Genomic DNA, 25365 nt, shown 5'->3' with positions numbered 1-25365 from the left:
AGAGGAAATAGTCTCAGGAGAAGGATAACTGCTCAGGAAAGGGATGAAAATAGAGTATGTAGATTACTGAGTGATCTGCCTAAAAATTAAGCTATGAGATCCTGACAGATCACCAGGAAGAAGATACAAGAAAGAGTGTATTTTACTGTATGCTGCTTGAGACAATGTCCTTGTTTTTTGGGTGTGCATTAAAAATGGAATGCAGAAAATTACCCTTGTGAGAGGATTCATGACCACGAAGTGTGGAAGATGTATTTGAACTGGGAAGGAATTTTGTGGGTCATGATTCAGGTCACACTACAGAGTAGATATGTATGTTCTTCATCTAATGATAACTTTAGACCTGGCTGCAAACTTTTGTTTTTGCCTCTCCCCTCATTGTGAGCAGGAAATGATTATTATTCTCACCAGGCTCAATCTACTTCCTTCAGATAAGTGCTATTGAATGTAGGACAAAGTAGCAACACTGATCATGAGCTTCCTGATAATGTGTAGAGGGGAAGTCACTGAGAAATGAACTGAGAACCAAGAGATGTGAACGATTAATATAGGATGGAGTGGAGAGAATGAAGGAGACAAAGGAGAGAGAAAGTGCGCCAGCATCTGCCTTGGACAGCACTGACAATTCCACTGCAAACTAGTTATTGAATGATAAGAATGTATCAAATTAGAAATTGTGTTGTATTGGAAGAATTTTTAAAATTTACTAGGTGAGAGGGACAAAAATACAAGCAAGATAGTCCCTGTACTCAGACAACTTACATTGGAAGGGGAAGATATCACATATAAGGGAATGATGGACAAGGAAGAATGTTTGAGACAGTGAAGTCAGAGGGCAGGGTTGTTAGTTACACAGGATGATTGCTTGATTGTTATGTCTTTTCCAATCTTGAAGTAATCATTCAGAGTTGGAGCTAGAAAGTGTGAATGTGGCAGGGAGAGAAGGGAAATAAAGGTTATGTCAAGTCAATTAAACAAGCATTTATTATTTATTATACACTGGGCAGTGTACTAAATAGTAGGGATACAAAGAAAGGCAAAAAAGGGTGAAGGAGATTAGCATTTCTCAGTACCTGAGTCAGGCACTGTGCTAAGGGATTTGAGCTTTACAAATATTACCTGTTTTGATCTTCGCAACAACCTTGGGAGATGAGTGATGTATCCCATTTTACTGTTGAGGAAATTGAGAATAACTAAAATTATGTGATTTTCCCAGGGTCACATAAATAGTAAGTGTCTTAGGCCAAAATAGTTGTTACAAAGAGTTAGATGGGTTGAAAATGAGTGCACATCTGCAAAGAATGGAATAACTTAGAAAATATAATTCAAATTAAGTCTAAAACAACTTATTGTACATGAGGGATAGGATGTATAAAAAAAGTGGTCAACATTGTTAAAAATGGGAGCTTATGGAAAGTCTAATGTGAAATACAAAAGAAGTCAAAATTATTCCATTTTGATAAAGAAAAGTTCTGGAAGCAGAGGTCACAGCACCTTGATAGAGAAAGGCTACCAGCTGACTGAAATCAAAGAATCAGAACACATTTCCATTACAGCTATTATTTAAGTGACTACCCACTTTCTAGAGGATAATTATAGTTCTATGCATTCTAAAGGATACCTGGGTGTTAGTGATTCAGAAGCTGACAGCCAAGGATACAATTTCATGAAACAAGAATGAGACCAAGGACAGGGCTGGCCTTAGATCTAAAACTTCCCCAAAGCTAAAAACCCTTTTCCTTTCTGTATTATCCCTGAATTCCCTTCAAAAGTAACAAAACTTCCATGCAATCTTCCATAAAACTACCTAATTGATAGTCCTAATAATCTCATGCCATTATATCCATATGCAAACATCTTTAGTGGCTCCCTATTACCTTTAACAAATTCTTCTATTTTACAGATGTGCAGACTCTGGGGAAGTTAAGCTACTCATTTTGTATCACATGATTTATAATTGCCTTCTCTAGGACTTGAACACACATGTCCTATCTGTTATTATACATTAGTGGATTAGCCATACTGGGCATTTTTATTTTTAAAAGAGGTATTTTTACACTAAAAACATGAATCAATTGTGATTGAACTTTAGACATCCTTTGATGGAACAGAGAATCTTAGAGCTGAAAAGAGTCTTAGATATTATTTAATCCAACTTTATATATGAGGAAACTGAGGCTCAGGCATATAGCCTGATTTCCTTAAGGTCCCAGAAGTTTAGAAATAATCTCCTGACCCTGATTCCAGTGAACTTCCTTTTATTCACCATGACCTTAGTCCATGAAACAGTCATAATTTACTGTCTGTATTCATTATCTCTGTCCTGTCCAATTTCTGTCCATATTCATAATGCCAAGAGGGATGATTCCACCCAAAGTTTCTACTATGTATTTAAATTCTATTGTTTCTGTGACTGTTTCAGGTAAACATGAGAAGAAGGAAGATGAAAAGAGATGAAAAAATCTCTATGGTTTGGGTTTTTTTTTTCATTATTTATTTAATATTTAATTTTTCCCTGGTATATATAAAAGAATTTTTAATATTTATTTTTAAAACTTTGAGTTCCAGATTCTCTCTCTCTCCTATCCCCACTGAAAACTCACATGTTAAGTTATGTAAAACATTTCTATAAAAGTCATGCTATGAAAGAAAACAAATTTGCCCCCCAAAAAAGCAAGTAAAATAAAGTTAAAGAAAAAAAGTATGCTTCACTCTACAGTCGTCAGACACAATCCATTCTTTCTCTCGGCCTACATAGCATTTTTCAGCATAAATCCTTCAGAGTTGTCTCTCTCTCTTTTGACCCTATCCCTCCTCAAAAGTGTTTTACTTCTGACCGCCCTCTCCCCTAACATACCTTGTCCCTATTCTCAGAGGCCCATCTCCTTCTACTTTCCTGAAGGATAAATTCGATTTCTCTCCCAATTGACTTTGTTTTTCATTAAACTTCAGTTTCACCATCTATAAAATGAAGTTCACAGAATCTCAGTTTTAGAAGGGAGGAACCTACAATAATTATAATTTTTCCACCTAGAATAGAGCTAGGAGCGAGGATAGGGGAAGGGTCAGAGCCTTCTGAGACTATTTTCAATGGCTTGACACCATGGGAGACTACAGCAGGAAGGGACCAGATTTGTTTTCTCACTTGTTAAATAAAATAGTCATACCAGATGGACTGACTTGTTCAGGCCATAGCATTAGTCATTGGCAAAACTACAGTGAGCGGTTGGGTCTTTCCGATTGTACTCTGAAAAATGAAGGGATTGGATTATTTCTAACATCCCTTTCTACCTGTGACTCCTTTCATCAACTTCACCAACGGAGTTGCAGAAAGAAGAAGATAAGATTATGAATAGAAAAGTTCATTGGAAAGTATAATACTGAACACATCATGGGATGGGGTTGTTTAATCTAGGCTTATTTGCCATGAAGTGATCCTCTGGGCTAATGACACCTCCCTGACCTTTCTTCTACACAGATTCCTGGCTCTCAGTTCTTTCCTCTCTATCACAATGCCTGGATTCAGCCAACTGGAAATGGTTTTTGGATTATAAAAAGGCATTCTGTTAGAGAAATGTTACCAGAAACCATCCAAGAGGTCTAAGACTTCTTGTCCAGTACTGATTTTTGATGCTGCCTATATTTCCTTCGAATGTTCTTCAGATTTTCTAGGGCAGAGAGGGTCTGATTTGACTCTTCTGATAACATATTCTTTTTACAGAAAGCTCCCTTAGAGTACTGTCTCTGGCCTGTTGGCTCTTTTTTGAGCTCCTCTTTTAGCTGCTTAATATTTTCTTGGATGTAGGTATACATCACATTTGAGTAGCAGCACCAGTCATTTTTCCTAAGAACTCTTTCTACCATCCCCATCAATTCCTTTAGTTGGCCTTCCTGTCCCTCTCCTTCAACTTTATTGTTGAAACCACAGTGAAATCCTTCACAAACCCTACCCAAGCAAAATAAGCTTTTGTTCTCTGTATCACTTAAGTAGTCTTTCAGGGTTCCCTTCCCCAAGTCTTCTTTCCTGGTGAAGACAAGGATGGTGTGAGACAGGATTCCAGCTCCAAATATCTCCTGGATGCACCTGAGGATCTCCTTGTCCTCACTGGTGTACCAGCCCACCTGGATCACTAGAAGCAGGGCATGAGGCCCTGGCGATGAGAGCATCATACTGCGACAGATCTCCAGATCCTTATTTATTTGGGCTTTGAAGGAAAAGATATCTGGGGTGTCGATGACAATAAGTGTCCTTCCATCCCATTCTCTACTCGCTCTTTGGCAGCTCTTAGTCACTGGCCCATAACTGAGCTTTGACTCAAAGACTTCCTTGCCAAGGATGCTATTTCCAGTGGCACTCTTCCCACTTCCTGTCTTCCCTACCAGGAGGAGTCTCAGCTCTTTTGGCATCATTGGATCTGGAAAGCACCAACATGAAAATGAGAGGGTCAGAATTCTGAAGGATGCAAACATCCCTTTTCTCTATTGAGCCAAATTATATTGGAAAACAAAAGACAACCTGTCATTGTTCTTGTTAACAGATGGACCATGGGAAGTCAAAATGGCTCTTCCCACCCTTTTAACATCTGCATTACTCCTCTATCATGAAAATTTCTGATCTCTTTTATCCCTCCTGCAATATCAGTTATCATTAGATTATGAACTCCTTGAAGACCAAGACAATCTTCTGTCTCTTTCTGTACCCCCTGTGTATAACACAGTGCCTGACCATAGTCACCATTTAATAAATTCTTACAGACTTAATAAAGTCTGACTGATCCAGTGTAATCAGGGGAGACAGCATTACATGGTTAGTAAATTCCATAAAGATGATTGACATCTTACACAACTGACTAAACAGCTTTATAGCAGATTTTGAATCAATGTGGTTGACACCAATTTGATGGTGTCTGATACCATCATGATGGTTTGGGGTTATTATCTGTTAATTATACTATTTTGAGAGAATGGATAGGACAGTGATATCTAGGATAATATTGTTCAGAGTCAAAATGCTTTCTAGGCATTTCCCTTTAATAATATAGCTAGAAAGGTCAAAGGCTAAGAGCCAGGAAACAGGAATTGAGAATATAATTTCCAAAAGATTAAATTACTCTTGATCCATTAGATAAAGCAAAATATTTAGCCCAAAACATTGTTTTCTCATTTTGTGACATTTTGTTAGCTTCTGTTTTCTGAACATAGAGTGATGTTATGACAAGGGGATTGGGGAGGAGGAAGCAACTATGGCAGTTTGGAATTTTTTTCTCTAAGCTAGAAATGCTTGTTTTTAGATGAGTGTTAAATTAATTGAAAATTTCTCTTGTAGACGTGTGCCTAAAACAGAGAATACGGTATTAATTTTTTTCTTTAGCATACAATTATATGAATGTATGTGTCTCATGAAAGAATTCTCAGTTCTCTAAAATTAAAATGTACAAAGAAGTACTTCACATAGAAATGGACTGAATGAAATTAAATTCTTTCATGATGCATAATGTACTTTATTTCATCATGAAAAATGTAAATTATCAGCCATAAATAAGCAAGAAAATTTGAGTTATTTGAGTTTTGGAAGTTAGAGGTGAAGAATTTTCTATGCATGTATTCTTTTATATTTTTTCTCATGCTTGCCCAATTTCTCATCTACTAAATCTCTTCTTTTGCAGAATATTTAGAAGACATATGAAGCTATTCTAAAAGCAAGCAATGATTATAAATTTTTCCACTTTGAATGCAAATTATCATTATGACCATTATTGTTGTTATTGTTCTTACTGCTTCCTATCCTGATTATGTCTAGTCAATGACTATTAAAGGTCTGGAGTCAAGGCTTCTTTAAAACCCTTCTTCTTCTTCCTTCTCACCCCTTTCCTGGAGTCAAAAGATCTAAACAACCTACAAAGCAGCCTTAGATCACAATTAACCCACCAGTCAGAATTTATCAAAAATATATTATTAGAGATAGTATAGTAGAAGGCAAAGAATCCTGGATGTGGTATCTTAGGACCAGAGTACAAAACTTGACTTTTCATTTACTATTTGTGACTCATGACAAATTATTTACTTTCTCTGGATCTTGTTTTTCTCACTTGTAAAATTAGGGTCTTAGTATAATGGATGGAGATCTATGTTCCCTTCCATCTCATAATTTGTGACTCAGTTTTTCTTATATGCAGTTTTCTATCATGACAGAAGTTTTCAATATAGTTTCAAAAATAAATTTGACTCACATAAAACTACAAAATAATAGAAGACAGGACAAAATGAAATGCCAAACTGTAGGAAGCAAACTCCAAGAGGGTGATGGCAGAAAAGAGACTGGTAAAAAGTAAGAAGAAGGAAAAGATTTCATTTGGGGACTTCCTTCCAATATACACATTCTTTCCAATTCTCCCTTTTCCTCCATCCCCACCTTCTCTAGAGTATCTACATTTTATTTTCTTACCAGATCTAACAGCAGGTTTCATAAAGATACAAAACCGGCCTCCATTGTCATATACCATTTTGTCAATCTTCTCCAGAAGCTCATTCACTTGGAGTCGTTCCTCCTGTCCTGTGACTCGGTAATTGAAAGCATGGTACTGAAACCCATAGTTCCTAATGAGATTCTGAAGAGACTTATTTGTGTTTGATATGAATTCCATCAAGTCCTTGCCTGCCAAGTCTTCTTTCCGGGTAAACAGAAGGATTACATGTCTCCTAAGAGCCTCTTCTCCAAAGACTTTCTTGATGTTCCCCACCACTCTTTCATCTTCCTCTGTGTAAGAGCCCAGTGAGATCACCAGGAGGAGGGCATGCAGACCTGGAGAGCATAGAGAGGAGACATGGTGGAGCTCTTTCTGGAGATCTGTTTGGGAAAAAATATCTGGAGTGTCAATGAGCACAACTTTTCGTTGTTTCCAGATCCGCTGCTCTGTCCTGCACACTTGGGTCATGGGCTGTTCACTGAGTCTGGACTCAAACACACATCTGCCCAGGATGCTGTTTCCTGCAGCACTCTTCCCTGAGCCATGTTTTCCTACAAGAAGAATTCTCAATTCTTGTATCTCATTGTATTGCTTGGGTTCTGTCATCTGTCCAAACCCTGTTGGGAAAAACAGACATTAATTAATAATCTTTTTCTGCAAAAGGCAACAGAGTTCAGCCGAATTTAGGCAGAATTTGGGACCTGAGTAAGATGTCTCATTTTACCACTCTCAAAACAGAGGTCTTGAGAGTGAGTAGATCCTAGAATCTCTGAGTCAAAAAGGTTCTCAAAATGTTTCTCATGTGAAAATTTCAGATTTCTTCTATATTAGTTCTAGTACAACCGTTTTATTTGTAAAGTAAAATAAAGCCTGCTGAAGCTTTTTAGAATTTAGCTAAGAGTTCCAAAAGTTAACAAGTAGGACAGGGCATATTGCAAGTAGAAATGCCTAATGTTTTTCCTCTTCATTAACATAGAGAAACCTTTGGGCATTTTTGGAGATGCCTATTAAGTAGTAGACTTCAGGCCGCCTTGAGGTGGATCCCCTATCATCTCCATACTTGACCAATGGGGTGTAATTATACTGGTCAATCAGATAGATGCAATGTAGTGACAAATCAAAAACACATTCTGGGAGCTTTTAATCCAGATTAGTGCATTAAATTTCAGTACTGTCTAAGAATTCAGATGGGTCAAATTTCTCCTGATGGAGAATACATGTCAGTATAATAGACTCAGGACATTTAGGGAACTAATTTGAGTTCCTTTTCATTAAGGGTCAGAAAAAAGGAGGCTATTTCTTCATTATCTACTTTTTAATTTGTCATGGACAAAGAAATTAAAGCATGTATTTGTTCCCTACAGGACTTATACAGAGAGCTCAGAACATGCCTGTTGACTTGACTTGACTTGATTTGGTTTAACTTGATGGGATGTGCCTGGAGCAAAAAGGACACTCTATAAATAAAACTCCTACCAGCTATGTTCAGTCTTTGCCCATGCCATGTTCCTTTCTTCCATGCTTTTACTCATGCTCTCATGCTATTTCCCTTGACTAAAATGCCCATCTTATCTCTTCCTAACCAACTCTCTCTTGTTTTAATCTACATAGACAGGTTCATAAGATATCAGACTGTAAAGAGGTAAAATAAAAATGAAGATATGGTCTTACCAGACACATTAGCTTCCTTTTGATAGGCCTTGACTATATTCACCAATCCCTGAAAAAAATAAGAGAGGAAAGGTGGGGAACAATCTTTGTGAATCACCAAACTCATCTTCCCTCAAAGAACTGACATAAAAATAAAAATATATTCTTTAAAGATCAATAGTTCAGCCTCCTAAAGAGCAGAAAGTAGACCTTGATATTATGAATCAGAGATGAAATGATAGGTACCTGCCCTGCCAAAACCTGGGGACTCTCAAGAAAACCAGTGAGGCCTGCCCAGAAAGACAATAAGTTGTTAGTTCCATCTTGCTGCTGACAGTACCTGGAAATCATCCATTCTAATTCTCTCATCTTACATTAGGAGAAAATTGAGGCCTCCTGATGTACTGGCCAGTTTGCTTTAGATTTTACCATTCTCTGTCTAGTCTAGACTTCTATGAACAAAGCTTTCTTGATCCTACAAATCATTAGGGCCTTCCCTCAATACTTTTTTTTAAATTGTGTGTATTTTTTTTAACAGTTATCTGTATGCCTTTTCTTTCTTTCTGGTAAACTAAGACTCTTGAAAGCGCAGAGTGTTTCATTTTTGTTGCTGTCGTTCCAGAACTTAGCAGAATGTCAGCTACATAAAAGAAGCTTAACAAATGAATTGAACTGATATTGAATAAGTGAATTCTCAAAAGGTTGTATTATATATGTAGCACTTGCCTTGGATGTGAACATGTAGTATGGCCTCTTATCAGGGCACATGTGCTCTAACTCCAATGCACAATCTACTCACTCCTTTTTGGAACTGAAAGCACCACAAAATGTCAAGAGATTATGTTGATTATTGTAATTCTTAGATTCAAGCTCTTACCTGGGATTCTTGGGCACGTGATGGTTTTGGCAACATATCTGCTTTAGAATTTATAGTATTTTCTTTCTTTCCTATATTTGCATTAAAGCGTGCATAAGATCCATCATTCTTCTGCATCAACCAATCCATCTGTTCAAGGAGACTCCTAACCTGAATATCCTGTTCTTCTCCACTGATTTTGTTGTTGAAAGCACAGTACCGATTCCCACAGTTATGAGTCAGTTCCTTGAGGTATTCATTATCAGTTTCTTTAATATACTCTGGAAGTGCCTCATCTTCCAGACCTTCTTTTCTTGTGAAGAGAAGTAACATGTGCCTTGTGGCTTCAGCTCCAAATATCTCCTGAATACCCTTCACTATCTCCTTATCTTCCACTGTGTGAAAGCCAAGAGGGGTCACCAAGAGCAGGATATGGGGGCCAGGGAAACAAAGGGTCATGCAATGCCTGATCTCTCGTTCCTTATATCTAACAGAGATTCTTGAGGAAAACAAATCAGGGGTATCAATGACCACAACTTTCCTTTTCCCCACAATTCCACTTTCTTTCTTGCAAGTTTTAGTCACAGGCTCTTCACTATATTTGGATACAAATACTTGCTTCCCCAGAAGGCTGTTTCCTGTCGCACTCTTCCCTGAACCATGTTTTCCCAGAAGGAGAATTCTTATTTCTGAGGATCCAGAGGCCACTTCTGGCTCCATCTGCAGCTTCTGGATCTTGTTAGTTGATTCTGTTGGCACAAAAGTAACCTATTGATACCCATTCTCTCTGACCATCACAAGGTTATCAGAATAACTAGAGAGTACATATTATTTATTTACAGTTCAACACCATTCAACAGTCATTCACCAAGTGGTCCACTACATGTAGTGATTGGCTGGTAAGTAGAAAAGAATGTGAAACCATCATCCCTATTGTTTACCATTACAATTCAAATCAAGAAAAAAAAAATTTCCTCAATATTCATTAGGGAAATTCGTCTGTAGTTTTCTTTCTCTGATTTGACTCTCTCTGATTTATGTATCAGCACCATATTTGTGTCATAAAAAGAATTTAGTAGTTTCATTCACGTATTCTCCTATATAGTTTATGTGGTACTGAAATTAATTGTTTTTTAAATGTTTAAAATCCATCAGGCCCTGAGCATTTTTTCTTCAGAAGTTTGTTTATTCCTTGTTCAATTTCTTTTTCTAAGATTGGAATATTTAAATTTTAATTTTAAATATTCTATTTCTTTTTCTGTTAATTTGAATAATTTATATTTTGTAGATATTCATTTTTAGATTGCCAAATTTATTGGTATAATTGGGCAAAATAGCTCCTAAAATTGTTTTAATTTCCTCCTCCTAGGTACTAAATTCACCTCTTTCATTTCCAATAATGGTAATTGGGTTTTCTTCCAAAGAATTATCCCTCCATGTGGAAAAGAGACAGACATCTCAGATTCCCCAAGAAGAAATTGCACAAAAGGCATATGAAGTAGGTAGGAGTCAGAAGAAGTGACATACTATGATGCTCATTTTATCATGTTAAAAAGAACATTTTTGAACTTCTTAAGTTAGAAAATTTAACCTGACTTTCATTTGAAAAAATAATTTTGTGTCAATTTTTTATATACCTGTAATGAAAACCATTGCTCAAAAAAAATTGGGGAATGGCTGTCAATTGTGATTATTTTCAATTGTAAGTATTTTAGGCACTTAATTTAGTAATTGGAATTGGTAAATATCTTATCTAATTGGCATTCTTCTGGGAGGGGTAGGAGTAAAATTTGGTTATTCAGACAGCTCCACATTAAATAGACCCTTACAAACTGTAAATAAGTCTCTGAGTCTAAGACTCTGTAATTTCATTGAGTGGATTTTGTGAGTCAGTTATGAGTATCTAATCAATCCCAGCAACCCTTCAAATATTCCAATAATGAGGAATATCATTATGAATTATAGTTGCTAAAAAGCCCCTTACCAATGATTAAAGCTTCATCTGTAGTAAAGGGGGTCCTCACTGGGTCACTCCTGTCACTGCTGTAACCAGTCCAGCCACCATCATACACAGCAGAAACTTGGAAACTGTATACAGTCCCAGGAGTCAATCCATCAATGTCCCAACAATTCACATTATATCCTGTTCTGTGTTCATACCATTTTCCTTGCCCCTCTTCATCTATAGCCTCAGTTTCCTCTTTATACTCTATTTTATATTCCTTGATCTTGTCATGTACTCCACAAAAATCTGGACTCTGCCAGTCCAGGACTACATACTCTGGTCTCATGAAAACAACTTTTGGCTTCCCAGGAGGGCAGGTGGGAGGACGTGTCCTCACAGCAATGCTCACATCACTGCTCTCACTGAGTCCCAGCTCACAAACCTCAGCAAACTTGAACAAATACTCTGTGCAAGGCTCAAGGCCACTCACTTTGAAGACCTCTGGCTTTCCAGACACAGGGATGACAGTCCAGGCTTCTTTGCCTACAACCTGGTACTCTACCTGATAGCCAGTGATCTTTTCCTTCCTCCCACTTGCTGGAGTCAGAATGATCTCAACACTGTCTTGTGTGATCTCAACTATCTGGGGAGGAAGAGGTTTGAGTGGCAGCTCAAAGTTGGAGGTGACTAGCAGTCCTTTTTCATAAAGATAAATGGAGACCCCCTGCTTCTCCTGGTCTGGGACAGATGCCACAATGAACCGAGTCTTCTCCGTGGAATGATTGGTCCTGGCAAATGCTGAAAAGGATTCTGCCAATTTTATGGCTTTTCTCCTTGTCTCTGTGTCCTTCACCCAAGAGGAATATGTCTTTTGCTCACAGTCAGGATTTAATGGTGCTTGATTCCAAAGCCACTGTTTCCAATCTGCTAAGTAGGATTCCTCCTGCAAGGAGGTGAATGCAAACACCAGGACAAATCTGTGGGTAGAGCCTAATACCACCTTATCCAATTCATTCTGGTCAGCTATGACCTGCAGCTCCTTCAGAAAGGTGAGGTAGGACTTTATCACGTTCATCTCAAAGAGCTTGTCAGCTAGGAATTCAGAGAGCCTCCTGGTGCTGAATGGGGACTGGCTTTCCCTAGATAAAATACTGGTCAGCTCATCTTCCTCTGCTCTGCCTGCTCGAATCAAGGGTAGTACCTTGGCTATTTCCTTCTGTAAAAGCTGTCTGTGCAGCCTGTTTAGTTCTTGGAAAAGCCTGATCTTTTCCTTGGTTGCAGAAAAGACTGAGCAATCTGGTGCCTCCAGCATGTCATTGCACCTCTTGTCACACTCACATAATTTCTCCAGTGTATCCTGGGCTTCCCATACCAACTTCATGCTAATCCCTCGAGCCAGCCTGGCAGCCTTAGAGCTCAGCTTCTCCAGAGGGTACAACCAGACTTGGAGGGGCACCCCACGGCCCTTAAGCAGCTTAGGAAGGGAGGCATAGACTTCTACTGCATCTTCATAAGTCAATGGATTGGTCTCAAGAGCAAAATCCCCATAAAATTTGCACCTGAATTCCTTAGTTGATATTATTTGACTGTCTTCCATTTTTACCTCTCCCAAAACTTTTCCTGACACTTTGGGAATCTTTTCTACATTAGCCTTCAATATTCCTTCTACATCCTTGATATTTTTATCCATGGAACTTTTCTGATCAAACACAAAGAAAGCCTGGGCCCCATAGAGCACTGCAGTGACCACATGGGTGGCAGTTTCATTATAAAACACATCATGATAGGAAATGTTCTCATCTCCCAGGTGGCTCATTGTTAGGTGGGAATACTGGGTAGTCGTAATGTACTTGAGAGTGACCCGGGCTTGCTGTTGGGAGGTCTTGATGTCACATAAATATTTGCCAGAACCTCCTACTTCAACCAGCCCCCCAAGGACACTTGCTTTCAGCTCTCCAGTGATGTTCATGGCATTGGTCTTTTCCTCCATGGAGTCAGAGGTGATGATGTCAAACTCAGTCTTGCATTGATCTTCTGTGGTCACATTTCTCTCTAGAGTCTCCTTGTTCCATAAAGTGACACCTAGAATGGAACAGAGACATTAGGGAGGAAATGGCAGATTGCAGGGGACCATAGCCTCCTCACTGATAAGGCATAAAACTGTATATAGGTTATACATGTGCAGTCATAAAAACATATTCTATTTGTCATGTTATACATTCCATACTGCAAGCCTCAGGCTTATCAAGGGAAAGTGATAACACTGCCTAGCTAAACACATTCCCCTTAATCCTTCATTCTGCACCATCATGTCTTCCTTTTACTTTCAAGGCTGCTCTTCAACTTTATATTTAGCAGACTGGTTAGCATGGAAAATGCCTTTTGTGTGTGTGTGTGTGTGTGTGTAACAATTTGCACCATCATCTCCCAACACAGTGTATCTGACTCACCTATGTCTCTGACCTCCTCTCTGAGTAAAAGGCTCAGTATTCTCCTTCTTCGATCTTGCAAAGATTGCTTCTCTTTTTAATCTTTACCTTCTGAGGTTGAATCAGCCCCTCCTCTCCCTGCCCTCCTCAGATATCCCCAATCCCTCCTGGCTTGGATTTGCCATTCCACTGCATCTCCCTTCAGAACAACATGATCTCAGAGAGTTCCAACATACAGAAAAAAGCTGACATAGGCTAATCACTTTGATGGGCTCTGAATCTCACTTTCTGACTGATAATTTTTCACTAAAAGAACTCTTGCCCAACACTGCCCTCTCCTGATATCTGGAAGAAGGCTGTGCATTCAAGAGAATAATTACCAGGGACGAGGGTATCTGAGCGACAATCATATAGTGTTCCCAGATGTAAGGGACGACCGAGGGCTGGGATCTCCATTGTGCTCTTCCAGGTCAGGCTGGTGAGAGTTTCTTTTTCTGCCATTTATCTAATGAAAGAAAATTGAGGTCTAGGGCAGTTATCAGGGAAGTCACTCTCTTACAGACTCCAAAGAGAAATGCCCCATTCTTCAGTGACCAAGCTCTCCCAGTTCCTGTTAGACAGGAACCCCCCAGGGAGATAGTGACTGTTCTGAGATGGAAAAACATCAGGATTATATGGAACTCACAGGGGAGCCAGACACGATAGGGTGAGGTGATCAGTTAAGAGAAAATTTTAGAAACTGACACTTCCTCTCTTACATGATCTTACATCTCACCTGGACAGGCAGATTGCTAAGGTGGATAGAGCGATAGCTGGGCAGAGTTGGGGTTGGGTTCAAGATTTCCACCACCTGACATTTGCTACCTTGTCCAGGTCATATTCTGACCTCTTTCCCTTCTCTCATCTGCACCTGCTCAAGGGTCAGGAGTTGCCTAACAAGAACCACTGCTGAGCCTCTGGCCAACCCTGAGTGCTCTGACTCTGGTTCTCATCCCCAATCTAGAAGAAGGGGATGCCTGAGACTTTCAAACCCTTGGGACTTTAGCTCTTTGTTTATCTGTGTCAGAGAAAAAGTGTTATAAATCTATAATTATTGTTCATCCTTCTTTCTCAAAGAGGAACAATGATGTCATAAGGTCATGATGTCAGACATCTCGAGACAATCTTGAAATTGTCTGGCATTTCCTCCCTTATCCTTAAATTTTTTCCACATGATATCCATGGTTTTCATTGGAGTAGGGAATTCTGATGAGGAAACTCCTACTAGTACAAGTCAGCTCACATTCTTCAATCCCCAGCTTTAGTAAATTTGCTGCACCAGTGAGAAGTTAAATGATTTGGTTACATACCATATGTCAGAGATGAGTCTGATGTCCTGCCAGAATTCTTTGTTTCCTTGTTCCCTTCTTCCCTAGCTCTTAGGCCAGCTCTACCCACTGCCTCACATACAGTGCTTTTCATTTCCCTGTTTTGGATAAGGCTGATTATAAAATGACACCCATCATTTATAGATAGTGTGGTGTTCAAAGATCAAAACACACAGGTTTTCTACAGATAATCAAGATCAACTTTTTTAAGATTGCAGGAAGTATGGGATTGGGGATCTATCTTCTCTTTAAATTTTATGGACCAAGAGGAGGGTACCAGAATGCAATATGTAAAAGTGCTCTTTCTCTGTCAGTCTAGGACCTATCAGAGGCTTTGTAAGAATTTTAATAAGAATTCAAATACTCTTTGAGGCCTGAGCCGATTCTGGAGCATAATAATAAAACTTGGGTTTTTCCATCTGTAATTTCTATATTATGGCTATTATGGATGTGAAGTTTTAGCCACAGTGGGAACTCAGAGAGAAGTTTCTCCTTTAAGAGATCACAATCCTAAGAAGACTTTATGACGTTAAAAGCATACTTGCAATGCCAGGTTGAAATATCGCTGACTTTTGTGTATATGTGCAAACAGGGAGCAGCAAATGGCATCTGGAAATGAGCCTTGCTTCTGCACCCTGTCAACTTGTACAAAAAAAATCAGAGCAGCTACGTGATTAGTGAATAAAGTGAGGCGTGATATTTAGAGTCAACAAATGACAATCAGGCTGACCTATTCTCCTAAAATGTCTTATTTATTCTTCCTGAAATTCCCTTCTTGGTGGGTGTAAAATATTGGATTCAGCATTGCCTCCTCTCACAACTACTTTTTAAGAAGACAAATAGTTAATGGGTAGGATAATAAGACACTGTCACAGCAACACTTCTGTAGGAGTTTCCTGAGTGTATTTTAGATGGCTTTATTCTTTGACAAGAGAAATGGGGCAGCACTGAGACTTAAGGAACCCTGTTCCCTTCCTAATGAGCTTCAACTCAGTTATGATCCAGAACTGACTCTTATAGGCAGGAGATGGGTTTGTTCTTTCCTTCAGATTTCCTGATCAAGGGCAGCTTTCCTCTGTCACCCACTACCTCTCAAGAACAGCCCTCACTCCCAAATGTGGCAAAGTGTGAAAGGACAAGTTTTCACCTGAGAAGGGCTTGTCCTCTAGGAACCAAACTTGGTACCTTGTGGGGGTGGGGTTCAGTTATCACACATTTACTTCCCTCCTGACTCAACAGGAGTCAAAGTTAAAACCTTAAGCAAGCAGAGAAACAAAGCAGACTGCCTGAGAGGGGCATTTCTGGAACCAGGACAGAAGAGGTAGTTTCCCCCCAAAAGGTACCAGCAACTCCTCACCTGATCAATATCAGCACTAGGGCTGGATGAAAATGCACAGTCTTCTGCCCCACAGAGCTGAGCTTTCCAGTGTTGGTGTAGAGTGTGTAAGAGCTGCAAAAGGCAGATTAAGAAGAAAGAAAAATAGGTGAAAATGAAAGTTATTTGAACTAAAGATTGCCCATTTCCTGGAAAAAGGAGAAAGAGGTTTATACTAAGCACAAAACACTATTCTGACTCACATAAAAACAGTTCTTAATTATTTAATCTATGGAGTAACTAGACCTTTGCTCCCTCACTGTCTCCATATCTCTCAGTACCTCCCTCCATTTGCCCCATTTTCCTTACTTGCTCTGCAGGGCGTCACTTTCAAGCTGCCCCTTTCTCTCCCACTAAAACCATCTGACAAGTCAACTTTTCCCCTCCTCTTTCCCATTAAGCTACATTGTCCCTTTAAAGTCCTTTTCACATGGAGCACTTATGTGGTAAGAAAGAAAAGAACCGATTGTGTAAAACTGAAGATTTAACTTGAGGAACTATTCACAAATTGTAACTTTGGATGATCAAAAGGAATGTGAAAAGAACTTTTTTTTTTTAAACAAAAAAAAAAAAACTATAGAATGTAGGTGTGTGGAGAAGCAGCTTTCATATGGAATTTTGGGAGTTTCAAGTAGAAAGTTGACTTTGTCTTTAACGGAAATGATCCTGTCATCCCAACGAGCTAGCTGATTGAGAGAGCATAGTTTTAGATGGTTAGAGAGTAATGGTTCATCTGAAGAAATCATGAGAGAGGCATCTGCCACAGTTCACAAAGATTTGCCATTTGTCATGAGAAATAGCTCAGGGGCTCAACCAAATATGCCTAAGCAAGGCAGAATCAGACATGAGAAGCAATGTTCTTCAGCATTCAGGTGCAATGTCCTACTTAGCTTTCTGGAGGTCTCAGGACCAGCATTGTTTTCACCACAAAAATAGCCAGAGATAAAGTCCAAAAGTCTTTATTGTCTCCTTCACAGTCTGTCTCCTTGCCAGGCACTCAGCTAGCTTTCTGGAGGACTTCAGATGGGCCTTGGTCTCAGTGGAAGAAGCAGGAGGATAGGCCAGCCACCACAATGGTGTGAGATGGAATGAATGACTCTCCTTGGCTCTGAGACCTTGAGTTCCAGCCTCCAGTCCTCTCTCTTCTCTGAGTCTGTCTCCTAGTCCTCTCTAGGTCTGTCTCTGACCTCTTAAATACTCTATTACAATTAAATCCACTCATCATACTGAGTATAAGTCAATCATTATATCACTAGTGAACCATTACTTGTGAGATTCAATCAATCATACCGAATTTAGAGAACTATTAAGCACCATGCTAAACTAGATAACCATTGTCTCATCAATTCCACTGAGTTAACACCTTGTAAGAATCATTGTTTCAAGTACAAAGTTCTGGCCCATTTCATTCAGGTACCTCTAGCCTCAGGGTGAATGAGAAGCAAAACAGGGCCTAAAGAATAAGGGGAGGAATTGGGGAGAATTTGAGGAGAGGCCACAGAGGGATCAAGGAAGAGCCAGATGAAGTCTGTCTGACTGGTCAAACCTCATACTTCTCTAGAGATAAGCTCATCAAGATAGTCTCAGAGGTTGAAGAAAGGATGGGTGGATTAGGGTTACTAACAATGGAGGACAGATGAGCTGATGAGGAGTTCAGACTTCATGTGAATCTCAAATTGTGAATGTCCAGGTTATAATGCTATTTTTAAATGTATAGACAGTTCCCAATTTATGTAAATTTGCTTCACTTTTATTTTGAAAATTCTGAAAATAATTTGCATTCCTATTCCAATTTTAAAATCATGCAAGATTTCATAACATGCACATGTCAGGAGAGGCTACTAGTACAGATACTGAAGCAGCAAAGAAATTCTAGAATTTCTGCCAAATTTAATTAATGAAGGTCTCTACACTTGGAACTAGCCTATTTTATCAAAGAAAGCCATCTCTATCCTATATCTGTGTCAAGGAAAAAACTGCTGAGGCATAGAGCTTCCTCAAAGAGACTTTCTACTGCTATGAGGGAATGCATCCAGAATTGCAAATTAAAACCTGTTCTTGTACACCACTTGGGAAATCCCAGGGCATTGAAAGGAATCAACAAGGCAACACTACCTGTGCATTCAGATTTTAAAGCCTACCAATTGTACATAACTCTGATTTAAAGACAACCAATCTAAACCTTGAAAGGATGAGTAAGGAACCTAAACCAGTACTATAAAGTTTGCTCCTGGTTCTGTATTCAGTGTGTCGTTCTTGAGAGTAACTCAATTCTAAATAAAATCAAATAAAGGATTTTTCTTTCACTCTAGTAGTACACACTACTGCTGAACCATCTTGCAAATGGAAAAGCCATGGGCAGTGGCAACTCCTTCCAGGCTTACTCCCCCAGTTCTGCTGAGTTCCACAGAGTCTTTTGATAACAAAAGGAGAAATCAAAGCTATTAACATTCATTTTAAAATGTGCTAAATCACTAGCAATTAAAGAACAGTAAAGCAAAGGACTATTGCTGGGCTATTGCATACCTTTCAGATTACTTAACATGACAAAAGAGGAAAATGACAAAGGTTGGAGGGGATGTTGGTGAAAAGCTGGGATACTAATTCCCTGGGCGTTGGAAGATTTTTTAATTAATTGTTTTATTTTTTCTGGTCATACATATATATTGATTTTTAATACATATTTCTGTATGAATCATTTTGGAAGAGAAAAATCAGAACAAAAGGGAAAAACCATGACAGACAAAACAAAAAGAAAAAAAAATCAGCATTTGCTGATTTACATTCAATCTCCATTATTCTCTTTCTGGATGCAGATGGCATTTTCTATCCAAAGTTTATTGGGATTATCTGGAATCACTGAACCACTGAGAAGAAACAAGTCTTTCATAGCTGATCATCACACAATCTTGCTGTTACTATATACAGTATGTTACTGGTTCTACTTATTTTATTCAGTACCACTTGGTGTAAATCTTTCCAGGCCTTTCTAAAATCAATTTGTTCCTCATTTTTTTATAGAACATTTCATTACTTTCATATACCATAACTTATTTAGTCATTCCCCAATTGTTAGTTATATACTCATTTTTCAATTCTTCACTAGCAAAAAAAAAAAAAAAAAAAAAAAAAAAAAAAAAAAAAAAAAAGAGAGAGAGAGAGAGAGAGAGTGAGAGAGAGCTGTTACAAATATTTTTGCACATGTGGGTCCTTTCCCCTTCTTTATGATTTTCTTGGGTTACAGACCAACTACACTAATGTACTGTTGATGAATTGTAAATTAGTCCTACCATTCTGGAGAACAATTAAGTATATGAAAAGACAAGGGAGATGGTTTCAGAAGAACTTATCTGAATTGATGTATAATGAAGTGGACCTCATCATAAGAACACTGTCTGCAGTAACATTTAAGATTGCAATGCTGATCAATAGTGATAGACATAGCTACTCTCACTAATCCAACAATCCATGACAATTTCAAAGAGCTCCTGATGAAAAATGTTATCCTCTCTAGAGAAAGAACTAATGAACCCTGAGTGCAGATAGAAGTATGATTTTTTCATTTTCATTCCATATCTTATCTAGATTCATATGTAGAATCCCAGAAAAAAAAATTAGTACTTCTATAAATCTTTATTTCCTTTCAGAACTTAGGAATTAGAGACTTACAATGATCATGGTTTTTTTTTTGTTGGTTTTTTTTTTTTCCGGGATTCTACATATGAATGCCTTAGTATAAATTCTTGTTTTCTACTTTATTGTATTTTTATTTATTTTGTTAAATTTTTCTTATTATATCATTTGTCTTTTTAAATCCATTTTTAAATTTTGAGTTCCAAATTTTTTTCCTTCTTCAAACTCTTAAATCACATTTTAGAAGACAAACAATATGATACCCATTGTACATTTGAAGTAACACAAATAAGGCATCCATACTATCCATGTTGTAACCAAAAACAACAACAACAACAATAACACCAACCAGAAAAAGGAAGAAATATTTTAGAAAGTGAAAAAAACATATATTCTGCTGCACTCAGAGTTCATCATTCCTTATTCTTGAGAAAAAAACATTTTTCATCAGGAGACCCTTTGGAATTGTCACGGATCACTGAATTGATAAGATCAGCTAAGTCTTTCATCATTGATCTGCATTGTAACTTTTTTTTTTTTAACGCTTTTTAATTTTCAAAACATATGATAGCTTTCAACATTTACCCTTGCATTTATCTTGTGTTCCAATTTTTTTTCTCTCCCTCCCTTTCCTCCAAGCCCTCCCCCGGATGGCAAGCATTCCAATATATGTTAAACATGTGAAGTTCTTTTATAAATATTTCCACAATTATCATAGCATTGTAATATTGATGAAACTGCAGACAGTGATCTTATAATGAGGTCCACTTCACTATGAATCAATATAGATAAGTTTTCCCAATTTTTTCTGAAACCATAGCCTTCCCCTTTGCATATAGTACAATATATTCTATCGTAATCATATAGCATAACATTTTCAGTCATTTCTTGATTGATGGACATTTTTACAATTTCAAACACTTCGCCAAAACACAAACACACACATATGCATGTACACATACATGGAAAAGGTACTATAAATGATCTCTTAGACACAGATTCTTTTTTTTTTTTCCTTTGATTTCTTTTGGTTATAGACACAGCAGTTATATTGCTTGGTAAAAGGGGATGCAGAGTTTTATAGTTCTTTGGGGATAGTTCCAAATTGTTCTCCAGAATGGCTGGACTAATTCATAGTTCATAGCTCCATCATCAGTGTATTATTGTGCTCATCTGTATCCCAGGGAAATTATAAAAGAGGGAAAATGACACACATGTGCAAAAATGTTTGGAACTACTCTTTTTGTGGTGGCAAAGAATTGGAAAATTAGTAGATGCCCATCAATTGGGGCCGAATAAATTATGGTATATGAAAGTAATGGAATTTGTTATTATGTAAAAAGTGAAGAACAAGCTGATTTTAGAAAGTCCTGCAAAGACTTACAAGAACTGATGCTGAGTAAAACAAGCAGAACCAGGAATATACTGTATACAATAGCAGCGAGATTACACAAGATCTACTTGGTTCTCAGTAGTTCCCCTAGTTGGGGAACTAGAATTCTCCAAAGCAATCCTAGTTAACTTTGGATAGAAAATACTAAGTGCATCCAGAAAGAGAACTAAGGAAATTGAATGTAAATCAACTCATGTTATATTCATTTTTTTCTGTTTGTTTTAATTGTGTTTTTTCCCTTTTGTTTTGATTTTTCTCTCCCAACATGATTCATAAAGAAATATGTATTTAAAAAGTTAACATACCTGCATAACCAGAAAAAAATGAAATGTTTAATAAAATAACAACAGTGCAATAGTGTCCAGAATTTTCCACATCTCCACCAACATTTGTCATTTTCCTCTTTTGTCATGTTAAGTAATCTGAAAGGAATGCAATAGCACATCAATGTGGTTTTGCTTTATAAATCTCAATTATTAGTGATTTAGAACATTTTATGTGAATATCAATAGCTTTGATTTCTCCTTGTTATTATGAAAAGACCATATGGAATTCAGCAGAATTGGGGGAGTAAACCTGGAAGGAGTTGCTACTGCCCACTGCTTCCCTGATTGCAAACTCATCTAGGAGTAATGTTACAACCAATGTGCTTCTAGAGTGAAAAAAAGAATCCTTTATTTTAGAAGCATGTAGTCCCAAGAAGGACATAGAATACAGAACCAGAAGCAAGCTTTATGCTGTTAGTTTAGGTTCCTTACTCTTTCCTTCAAGGTTTAGATTGGTTGGATTTATACTCAGTTATTTACCACTGGTAGACTTTACAATCCAAATGCACAGGTAGTATTGCCTTTCTGATTCCTTTCAATGCTCTGGGATTTTCTGAGTGGCGTACAGGAGCAGGTTTTAACTTGCTATTCTGGATACATACAATAAAGTTATTCTCTTTGTGGAAGCTCTTTGCCCCACCAGAGTTTTTTCCCTCTGTACAAAGGTGGGCTTCAGATTTCATCAAATCGGCCAGTTCCACAGATAGGGATATTCATCAATTATTTTTGATAGGAACATTGGGAATTTCTGCACTTGTGTCTGTACTAGCAGCCTCTCCAGACACTTACTTGCACATTATGGAATCCTGCAGAATGTTTAAAGTGGAATGGAAATGCAGATTGTTTTCAGAATTTAAAAACAAAAGTAAGACAAATTTGCATAAAGTGAGAATGGTCTATACTTTTTAAAACAGCAGTATGAACTAGATATTCACAATTTCAGATTCATGTGGAGCCTGAACTCCTCCTCAGTTTGTCTAGCCTCCACTGTTTGTAATCTTAATCCATCCATCCATGCTTTAACTTTTGATATTATCTTGATGAACATATCTTCAGAGCAATTTCCCTTGATCCCTCCCTGGCCTCTCCCCAAGTTCTCCCTGGATCCTTCCCGTACTCCCTAGACCTTGCCCTTGTTCCTCCTCCACCTGGAAGTTACAGGTTCCTGGACCCTGACTAGCATTGTTTGTCATCTCTGATTCTGCCTTGCTTAGGCATATTTGCTTAAGCTTGTGAGCTATTTCCCGTATCAACTAGCAAATCTTTGTGACCTGTGGGAGATGTCTCTATCACTATTATTTCCCTCTTTCGGACATGCCTGACTATAAAATGACACCCACCATTTATATCGAGTATGGTGTTCAAAGACTTAAACACACAGATTTGTTAAAAGTAATTAATTATAATCAACTTTCTAAACATTGCAGGAAGTATAAGATCTGGTTCATTTTATGGCCAGATATGTAAAAGTACAGATATGTAAAAGTACATTTTCTCTGTCAGTCTGGTGTAAATTTATCTATAAGAAGTTTTTTAAGAATCCAAATTAGGGTCTAGGTATTCTTTGAGGCCTACGCCTATGCTAGAGCATAATAATAGTACCTCCTAGGTTTTTCCCTCTGTAATCTCTATATTGTGGTAACTATGAATGTAAAGCATTAGCCATAGTGGGAACTCATAGAGAAGTTTCTCCCATAAGAGATCACAATCCTATAAAGACTTTATGAATTTAAAAGCAGATTTGCAATGCCATGTTGAAACATTATTAACTTTTGGGTATGTGCACAACCACCTTGCAGGAAAAGGCATTTTGAAAATAAACTTCACTCATGCACCCTGTCAACTTGTACCAAAAAACCAACCACAGGATCACTGAATAAGTGAGATATACTATTCAGAGTTAACGAATGACTACCAAGCTGAATTATTCTCCTAACATGTCTTCCTTACTCTTCCTGAAATTCCCTCCTTGGTGGGTCATTCTCTTGGGTTCAGCATTGCCTCCTCCTTGAGATCCTCATTAAGAGGACAAATGATTTTTGGGCAGGAGGATAAGACACTGTAACCCTAATACTTCTGTAAGAATTACCAGGAAGTGTTTTAGATGACTTTACTGTCTGACAGGAGAAATGAGGCAGCATTTGGCCCTTTACATCCCTGTTCCCTTTCTAGTGACCCAAGCCTCATTGGTTTGTTCCTTCCTTCAGATTTCCTGATCAAGAGCAGCTTTCCTCTCTCACCCACCACTCCTCAGGAACAGCCCTCACCCATAAAATTGGCAAAGTGTGAAAGAACCATCACTCACCTGAAAAGGGTTTGTCCTCTAGGAGTCAAACCTGGGGTCTTGGAGGGAGTGAGAAGCAGTCATCACACATGTACTTCCCCACCCCCACCCCCCAACAGGAACCAAAGTTAAGGTCTTAAACAAGCAGAGAAAGTAGGGAGACTGCCGAAGAGGAGCACGTCTGGCTCGAGGACTGAGCAGGGAACTCCCCTTCCCACAGAGGTGCCACCTCCCCCCCACACTTGGCCAATCTGAGCACTGGGGCTTGACCAAATTGCACGAGCTTCTGCCTCCTCCTCACTGAGCTGAGCTTTCCTTTCAGTTTTGGTGTAGGAGGGGTCTGGCCTGGGTGTGTGTGAGAAGGCAAAGGCAACTAAGAAAGAAGAGAAATGGGGGAAAATGAAAGTTGTCTGAACTAGAGACTGCCCTTTTCCTGAAAATGGGGAGATTAAGAGAAATAGGTGTCTGACACCATTGGACCGGGTGTTCTCCTGCCTGCTGAGCTCTTCTGATCCAAGAGGCTCCCTGAGCTGAGGAAACAGGAATAGGATATTTGTGCTCCTTACCCTACTCTCTGCAGACATCCTTCATCAGTCCTGGCTCGGATTTGTATCACTTTCTGTTCAGAAGATGTGATCTAAATGGTTTGTATTCTGTTTTTGAGATGGAATTTGGCCACACAACAAGGCATCATCATATATTGTTTTCATAAAAATCAAGTCTTCAACAGTGTGGTGCTTTCTTAACCACAAAAATATTAATTCTCAACTCTTAAAAAAAACTAGTAGTTGTCACAAATGCAGCTACTGTCATTCTCGGTATATCTGTGTTTATGTCAGAGTCACTGAAATGAAGGGAAATTGCTCAGGACAGACACTAGTATCTCCTCCACAATAGCAGCAGCAGCAGCAGCAGGAGTGGCCACGTGAGTCCTGAGCTTGTGTTCTTGAGCACCAGGTGAAAATGAGGCTGCATAAGTTGGTCTAGAAGGAGGTGGACTAAAAGGAGTAAAGCTGTCTGGAAATCTCATCAACCAGAATGCAAAACCAATCTTTCATAGCTGATCATCATACAACCTTGCTATAACTGTATACAATGTGTTCCTGATTCTACTTGTTTTGCTTAACACAACTTGGTGTAAAACTTTCCAGGTCTTTCTAAAATCAGCTTGTTCGTCATTTTTTATAGAACAATAATATTCTATTACTCTCATATACTACAACTTATTTAGCCATTCGCCAATTGATGGGCATTTACTCATTTTCCAATTCTTTACCAGCAAAAAAAAAGAGCTGCTACAAACATTTTCACATAGGTGGGTCCTTTTCCCTCCTTTATTCTTTTCTTGGGATATAGACCCAGTACCCTAAGGTATTGTTGATGGAGCTGTGAACTGGGTCCAAGCATTCTGGAGAACAATTTGGAACTATCCCCAAAGGGCTATAAAACTCTGCATGCCTTTTTATTTAGCAATACAGCTGCTATGTTTATATTCAAAAGAATTCAAAGAAAAAAAAGGATCTATGCTTAGAGATTGTTTAGTGACTTCTCTCTCTCTCTCTCTCTCTCTCTCTCTCTCTCTCTCTCTCTCTCTGTGTGTGTGTATGTCTGTGTGTGTGTGTGTGTGTGTGTGTGTGTGT

The 25365-nt window shown here is 38.4% G+C and overlaps 1 protein-coding gene across 1 annotated transcript; it reads right to left on the bottom strand.

Moving 5' to 3' along the window:
• Positions 1 to 2519: 2519 nt before the first annotated feature.
• Positions 2520 to 24899, bottom strand: LOC100932386. Its single transcript, XM_031939365.1, has 8 exons — positions 23747 to 24899; positions 16072 to 16164; positions 13728 to 13852; positions 10958 to 13000; positions 8995 to 9722; positions 8139 to 8187; positions 6446 to 7084; positions 2520 to 4415 (listed from the first exon to the last, which is right to left on the bottom strand). The coding sequence occupies exons 3-8, from the start codon at positions 13846 to 13848 to the stop codon at positions 3601 to 3603; spliced, it is 4395 nt and encodes a 1464-aa protein (XP_031795225.1). The 5' UTR covers positions 13849 to 13852; positions 16072 to 16164; positions 23747 to 24899; the 3' UTR covers positions 2520 to 3600.
• Between the last annotated feature and the right edge of the window lie 466 nt (positions 24900 to 25365).

This window comes from Sarcophilus harrisii, chromosome 5 (assembly GCF_902635505.1).
Source record: "Sarcophilus harrisii chromosome 5, mSarHar1.11, whole genome shotgun sequence".
Lineage (NCBI taxonomy): Eukaryota > Metazoa > Chordata > Mammalia > Dasyuromorphia > Dasyuridae > Sarcophilus > Sarcophilus harrisii.
This window is presented reverse-complemented; position numbering and strand designations above follow the sequence as displayed.

Bases quoted from the DNA above. Each gene is read 5' to 3' on its own strand.
- LOC100932386 (XM_031939365.1), bottom strand. From the start codon at position 13,848: ATGGCAGAAAAAGAAACTCTCACCAGCCTGACCTGGAAGAGCACAATG. The intron at 8,188-8,994 runs GTAAGAGCTTGA...TATTTTTTTCAG, and splicing joins CACGTGCCCAAGAATCCCAG to GGATTGGTGAATATAGTCAA. The intron at 4,416-6,445 runs GTAAGAAAATAA...GGTGCTTTCCAG, and splicing joins GAAACCTGCTGTTAGATCTG to ATCCAATGATGCCAAAAGAG.